The 8,066-nt window shown below is 35.1% G+C and overlaps 1 protein-coding gene and 1 pseudogene across 2 annotated transcripts in view; one reads left to right on the plus strand and one right to left on the minus strand.

The window, feature by feature from the left end:
- EFCAB13 (EF-hand calcium binding domain 13) overlaps window positions 1–8,066 on the minus strand; it is a 126,800-nt gene that overhangs the window by 69,592 nt on the left and 49,142 nt on the right. For both annotated transcript variants that reach the window (XM_011973264.1, XM_011973266.1), the window contains exons 10-12: window positions 4,633–5,127; window positions 1,704–1,841; window positions 346–417 (exon numbers count right to left, since the gene is read on the minus strand). In XM_011973264.1, coding sequence (XP_011828654.1) covers window positions 346–417; window positions 1,704–1,841; window positions 4,633–5,127 — 705 coding nt within the window. The remainder of the gene's footprint in view (window positions 1–345; window positions 418–1,703; window positions 1,842–4,632; window positions 5,128–8,066) is intronic.
- Window positions 5,898–8,066, plus strand: part of LOC105534551 — a 3,455-nt pseudogene continuing 1,286 nt past the window's right edge.

Below are 8,066 nucleotides of genomic sequence, written 5' to 3' on the forward strand. Positions count from 1 at the left end.
AAAGAAGTCCATTGGGGAAAAACAAACAAACAAACAAACATATCACCCATCAATTCCTAATCAATGTTACTAATTACCTATTTGATCTCCACATGATCATTATTGCCATATATTAATGGATCACTGTTCAGTTTGCAAAATTCACATGACAACTGTGTGAGGTGAACACCTGAGCTATTATTACTCTGATATAGCAAGTTTTTAAAAACTGGCAACTGACTTGCCTAAGAGTCACAGGACTATTAAGTATCCATCCAAAAGCAAGCCCAGTTCTGTTGAACCTAATTCTTCTCAATCAGCACTGTTCTTCCCTCTAAATCATTTTAAAACAAATTTCCTACCTACCATTGCATTCAGGAAAACTTTGCTCGTTGGCGAGAGTACTTATAAAGTCATCTAACTCCACCATTCCATTCTCTGTTTTTAAAAAAAGAGTTTAGATTATACATTCTGGTGTATTTTTGCATACAGGTAAATTTACATTTTAACACAACTATTTTTAAAATTTACTTGATCCTTCATTTCATCATCCTATTTCTCCTTCATGTCATGTCTCTTATAATTCTTTCTAGATTAGGTCAGTTCATTTGGACAATTATTGGGAGCATATTAGTGCCAAGAACCATGCTAGGCACCAAGAATACAAAAATAAGAAAGACACAGTCCCTGATTTTTCAATATCTATTACATGCAAAGGACTGAGTTAGATACTAATTTCTTAATAGATCTAGGAAAAAAGAAACATATCCATACAGACAGACCACGAGAGAGTTAAGGAGTCTATTTCATACCATCTTGAAAACCCACTCAATATGCTATCCATTAAAACACCTTAACAATACTAACCAGCCCTGACAAAACCAAGTATCCCCATCTCTATCTCCCTAGTATCCATGTGGTCCAAAGTTTTACCTATGTTTAGATATAAACCCTCACAGTGATCATGTCAATCCTGATAAGAAGCAAAAAGGACTCAATAGTTTTAGTGCCACCCACTCTTTATATAATTTTTAAGTGAATCTTCTTTCTGATTTACCTTAGCTAAGAAATTGTGCCCTGATTCTGAGGATTCACTTTTAATGTTATTCTCAAATCAGTCTTTCCCCAAAATGTCACCTCCTTCCACTCCTCAATTGAACTTCGGTTGTGGAAAAGTCTTAGTCACTGATAAAAATAACTTCTCTAGTATAAAAACCCTTCCTAGAAACTTAAACTCTGCTTTTAACTTAGGCTGGCAACTGGGATACGCCACTCAACATCTAAATGTTAACTGCTAAGCATACCTGGCTCTAAATTCCCCCATATTTTGTAATCTCCAATTATTAATCTTTGGATCCTTGGGTTATTTGCATAGAGATTTCCATACCCCTTAGATATTTCGATCTTACTGTCTGAACCTTGCTACAACTGGATCAGTCTCCCCAGTACCACCCTACTATTAATAGGCACAGCTAGGGGATAGTGATGAAGAGCTTTACTGAAATGATCCGGAAATATGAAAGGCCTACACGCTCCAAACCAATCCATTTGGTCAGAACTTACATGATTTTTTTTTTTTTTTACTATTTTCTATTTTTATATCTGAATTTTCTTTAGAATGACCCATTCCTAATTTCTAATTGAGAGGAATTCCTCCAATATTTAATACTATCCCATAAAAATACCTAACTTTCTCAGAAACTTCAGTGTTATCAGTCTCTCACCATTTCTACTAGTGTCTGTCACAATCTTCTGGAATTCTTTATCTAATAAAGTAATTCCTACTGAAGGCAAAATAGACTGAAGTCCTTCTGCTGAAATGTAATTTTCTTGAAGTTTACTGATAGCTTCACAGAAGTTTTCTAAATATACAAAATGTAGAGAATTAGGCAACAGAATTCATGTGTCAAAAGCAATAATTAATACCCAAAATCTGTAGAAATTAAAGAAGTTTTATCTATTTTATATTACCTTATAGATTTTATAGGACTGCTTTTCTTTCCATATATCTGTTGTATAACATTATATTTAATCTTTCTCTTATAGCTCAAACACAGAACTGTCTTAACATTCTATAAACCTATATAATCTACTTGTTTGGGGGAACAGCCTGTTTCAGTGGCCCAGCCAATGCTGCTGGCTTCTGATTAAAATAAAATTAATGGGGCCAGGTATGGTGGCTCCTGCCTGTAATCACAGCACTTCGGGAGGCCAAGGCAGGTGGGTCACTCGAGGTCAAGAGTTCGAGACCCGCCTGGCCAACATGGTGAAACCCTGTCTCTACTAAAAATACAACAATTAGCTGGGCGTGATGGCGCATGTGTGTACCCCCAGCTACTCAAGAGGCTGAGGCAGGAGGATCACTTGAACCCAGGAGGCAGAGGTTGCAGTGCACTGAGATCACACTCCAGCCTGAGTGTGTGTGTGTGTGTGTTTATATGTGTGTGTGTAAAATTAATGAGTCCAAGAAATAAAAACACCAAAATGTTTTGTTTAAATTGAAAAATTCCAAGCATAACTGTAGAGTTCTTCACCCTCCCATTAATTTACTCTATCATGTTTTCAGTTCATAACCTTCAAAAAATAAAGTCTTAGAAGCAAATACACGTAGACGTCATGTGCTTCTTACTATGATGCACTGAGATGGTTGCAATATCACTTCTGAGGTAATCTGACCAAAAATGCATAATCTGAATTTATTCACGAAGGAATAAAAGAAAAATCCAAAATGAAAGGTATTATACAAGACAACTAGTCAATACTCTTCAAAAGTATCAAGGTCATGAAAGATTGAAGAAGCATCCCAGATTGAAGGAGACTAAGGAAAAGTGACAACTAAATGTAGTGGGTAATTCTGGATTAGATTCTGGAATTGAAAAAGAACATTTATGGAAAAACGACAAAATTTGAATAAGGTCTGTAGATCAGTAAGCAGTATTGCATCAGTGTTAATTTCCTGGTTTAGATCATGTCCTGATGGAAATGTTTGTACTACTTTTGTGACTCTTAAGAAAGTAAAATTATTTAAAAGTGAAAAGTTAGAATTTTTAATGTAAATCATACAGGCAGTCATATTCCATAAAATTCCAATTACCATCAATTTGTTTTGGGAAGTTATGCCAGATAAACTATCTCATACTTCTCTATATTCAGAACATTAAATATGGCAGTGGTAGGTGACATCATTTTATTTTAGTGACACGAGAAAGGTAGATACCACTTTCTTCTGACAGCCTCTTCTACCCATGTCTGTCTGCTGTTTCATTATTCCTTTAACCCAAGGTTTTAATTCTTATTGAAATAAAAATAACTCTCAGAAATACAAATGTGGCACAAAGTAGCAGCAGTGCCTTGGTAAAGGAATCAGAAACAGGATGATCATCACTGTGCCTCCTTAATAGATCACATTCCTTTTTTCCATTGAGTTATTTGAATTTGCACTAAGGTATGAATCACAAATTTTTCACTAAACAATCATTTTATCTATTACATTAAATACTAAATGTGATATGAAAGTCAGTGAGTTTTTAAAAGAGAATAAATAAATATGACTTAAGCAACTTCAGCAGAGGACTACAAGAAATCTTTAATTGGGTTCCATACACACTGCTTCTATGATGAAATACAGAGAGAGAAAATATATTGATTGGGAAACCATTGCTTATCTTTGAGAAAAATCATAAAGACTTGGAGACCTAGATATATAGTATTATTTTTTCCTGATATTCTCCTTCCATAAGAGATAATACCTGAAGTACTATATTATATATTTAAATTACAGCACTCTAAGCAAAAATTTCACATAGATTTCCTACTTGTTTAAATATTTAATAAATTACAAAATAAACATTTCCAAAAGAAGCCAGGCCTTCTACTTTCTAGGGAATATTAATGACTCCAATTAATCACTGAATAAGTTTCTCAGGAAAAGTTAAACTCCTCCCTAAAGAGGACATCTGAAACGGAATTATCATCAAAATCACAATATTATATCCATTGGTCTATGTGTCAGAAGTGGCAGGCCAGACTTGGCGGCTCATGCCGGTAATCGCAGATCCTTGGGAGGCCAAGACGGGAGCACTACTTAGGGCCAGAAGTTCAAGACCAGCCTTGGGAGCATAGTGGGACCCCAACTCTATGAAAAAAAAAAAAGCTAGCTGGGTGTGGTGGCATGCGCCTATGCTCCCAGCTACACGGGAGGCTGAGGAGGTGGGAGGATCACTTGAACACAAAAGGTCGAGGCTGCAGTGAGCTAGGATCATGCCACTATACTCCAGCCTGGGCGACAGAGTGAGATTCTGACTCAAAAAATAAGTAATAAACAAACATATAATTCAGTGGCATTAATCACATTTACAAAGGTGTACCACCATCACTACTGTACGTTTCCAGAATTTTTGCGTAGGCATGGTGGTTCACGCCTGTGAATCCCAGCACTTTGGGAGGCCAATGCAGGAGGATTGCTTGAGGCCAGGGGTTTGAGACCAACCTGGGCAACCCTGTGTCTATAAATAATTTTAAAATTAAAAAAAAAAAGAAGCGGTGGTTACCCAGGGTGTTAACAATTGAAATGCTTACAACTATCTAATAATTGACACATTCTGTTCATTTCTTTGATGACTGAAGAACTCAAGAAGCTAGATTAATATTTACCCAGAGTATTAATTGCAGTTTTTTCTGTAGACGAAACCTGCTTTAGGAGGCTGGAATGCTTTCTTACAGTTGGCTTCTGAAGTTTTGGGATACTAGAAATATCACTTTTATCCAGCGACTTACTGAGGCTTGTACTACTCTTCAAGTTTTGTGGTTTAGACTTTGAGTCATGAATTTCACCCTTCTCTGAATGTTTTTTAAAGTTTATGCCATTCTTTGAATATGGTTCTTGGACTCCTACATTACTGCTGCTGACCCCATCCAGAAATTTTCTTATTTGCCAAGTATTTTTTGATCTTTTAGATTCAAGGTCATCGTTCTCCATAATTTTGCTATAATATTGGTTGCTTTTGTTATTTAACTTTTTGGATATTGAAGGTTCAGGGAGTTTGGAAGATAAACTGTTTTTCTTCTTATATTTTAGATAGCATCCTGCTATACTTGATAACTTTCTGTCTGAAGTAATTTCATCCAAAGGTGATTCTTCTGTAATTGCTAAATAAGAGAAATATACAATTATTTCATTTACCTGTATAATCTGCAACACATTTCAAAACTAACAACTAAGTCCTCATGAAAACTATTCAAGAAATTATTAGTTGCTTAAACATACAAAACAAACCAAAAAAATTAAAGAACTGACAGTCAAAAGATTGGACCATTAACTAGGTCAAATATAATGTGCTGTTTTAATATATTTACATATTCCCATCCAACGCTATTTAAAGTTACACTGAAACTAAAACGATAGCCTAATGAAGCATATGGTTCTCATTCCCCACTCTTTCCCAATTGACAAAGGTAATAGACTAATAAGCTAATACAGACAGATATTCCTTACTTATAAAAGTACAGAACTATGAGGAAAGGGGAGATTTGATTTATAAAATTAGAACTTAAGTAATTACTCTCCTAAATATTCTTGGTATTTGTGGAGGAAAAAATAACTTCATATATAAAACAACAGCTTTAGAAAAATATTAACACAATGCCCCAAACTGGGACTTCATTTACAAAATTTATCTGATGTTTCAGAATCTTATCTTACATTTGAATAACACATTTTAAAGCATTTCAAATGTTATAATATTTGATCCTCAAAACAACTCTATGAGACTGTCAAGCAGCAGCAGTATAATCTCAACTATGAATAAATTTTGCCTAGAGGAAATAAAAAAGTTTCTTATTTTAGACTCTATGAGAATGAACAATTGAAAATAAATAAATGAAAATATTCGAATATTAAAGTCTGAAAATACTTAAAGATGGTGCTATATATGTATCTCTAAGTACACTATCTAACAGATAAATAGGTTAGTGAGCAGGTAAAAATATAAACTTTGACACTTCTGATTTAGGCTTTTGGACCACACCAAACAGCCTGCCCAGAATCTCTGATTCTGACTGATTAAGGTCTTTCCCAGTCCTTCAAATGCAGAGACATCAACATAAGGCAACAAGAAACATGAAAAATCCAGGAGACATAATACTACCAAAAGAGCACAATAATCTCCTGATAGCTGACCCCAAAGAAATGAAGATATAGAAACTTCCTGACAGAATTCAAACTAATTGTCTAGAGAAAGTTCAGGGAATAAAATTAATGACATACAGAGAAAAAAATTCAATGAAATCAGGAAAACAATAAATGACAAAAAATAGAATTTTACGGAGACATTGAAATTACACAAAAGAAAATAAATAAACAAAAATCAAGAGTTGAAAAGTGTAATGAAAGAAATGGAAAATACAATAGAGAACATCAGCAACATAACTGATCAAGTACAAGAAAGAATCTGTGAACCTGAAGACAAATTATTTGAAAATACATAGTCTGAGGAGAATAAAAGAAAAATAATGAAAAATAATGGGGAAAGCTTACAGGATTTATGGGACAGCATCCAAAGAGAAAATGGTCAAGGTATAAGAGTTTATGGAGGAGAAGAGAAAGACAAAAGAGTAGAAAACTTACATAAACAAGAACAGAAAACAATCCAAATTTGGGCAAATATGTAAATATCCAGGTACAGGAAGGCCAAATGCCTCCAATCAGATGAATTCAAACAAGACTACACCAAGACATATTATATTCAAACTGTCAAATATCAAGAACAAAAGGGAGATTCTGAAAATAGCAAGAGAAAAGTAAATAAGATATACATTCCAATAAGGAGAGCAAATTTCTCAGCAGACACCTTATGGGTTCATAGAGAATGGAAAATATATTCAGAGTACTGAAGGAAATAAACTGCCAACCAATAATACTGTACCTAGAAAAACTGTCCTTCAGAAATGATAAAGACTTTCCCAGACAAAAGCTGAAAGAGTTCATCCTCTAGATTTGTCTTACATGAAATGTCGAAAAGAGTTCTTCAAGCCAAAAGAAAAAGATGCTGTTTAGTAACACAAAAACATATAAATGTGTAAAACTCACTGGTAAAGGTAAGTACACCAAGTCAGAATACACTAATACTGTAATGGTGGTGTGCACTTCACTTACATAGTATGAAGGTTAAAAAAAATAAAAGCTGGCTGGGCGCTGTGGCTCACGCCTGTAATCCCAGCACTTTGGAAGGCCGAGACGGGCGGATCAGGAGGTCAACAGATCGAGACCATCCTGGCTAACACGGTGAAACCCCGTCTCTACTAAAAATACAAAAAATTAGCTCGGCATGGTGGTAGGCGCCTGCAGTCCCAGCTACTCCGCAGGCTGAGGCAGGAGAATGGCGTGAACCTGGGAGGCTGAGCGTGCAGTGAGCAGAGATCGCGCCACTGCACTCCAGCCTGGGCGACAGAGCGAGACTCCATCTCAAAAAACAATAATAATAATAATAATAATATCTACAATGATTTGTTAAGGGAGACAATATAAAAATCTGTAAATTGTGACATCAAAAATTATAAATGCAGAAGGAGAGACGAGGTAAAAGCATAGTTTGTTTATGCAAGCAAAGCTAACTTGCTATCAGCTTAAAATTGCCTGTCATAACTACGAGATATTTTGTAAGCTTCAGAGTAGCCACAAATCAAAAACCTTCAGTAAATAAAAGATAAAAAGGAAAAAAATCAATAGAGAAAAATCAATCATAAAAGAAGAGAAAAATAAGGAAACAAAGGATCTATTAAACAAGCAGAAAACAATTAACAAAATGGCAGTAGTAAAATCCTTCCATATCAATAATTACCTTGAATGTAAATGAATTAAAATCTCCAAAGAAAAGACATAAAGTGCCATGTGGAACTGTGAGTCAATTAAATGTCTTTCCTTTATAAATTACCCAGTCTCAGGTATGTATTTATTAGCAGCATAAGAAAAGACTAATACAGCAACCAAAACAGCATATATAAAAATAGACACAGAAGCCGGGCACACCTTGTTGATTCTGGGTAGCCGAGCGCGCGGCGCGAGCGTCAAGCGAGACAGCGCCCGGCGC

Source organism: Mandrillus leucophaeus, unplaced genomic scaffold (assembly GCF_000951045.1).
Source record: "Mandrillus leucophaeus isolate KB7577 unplaced genomic scaffold, Mleu.le_1.0 Scaffold1362, whole genome shotgun sequence".
Lineage (NCBI taxonomy): Eukaryota > Metazoa > Chordata > Mammalia > Primates > Cercopithecidae > Mandrillus > Mandrillus leucophaeus.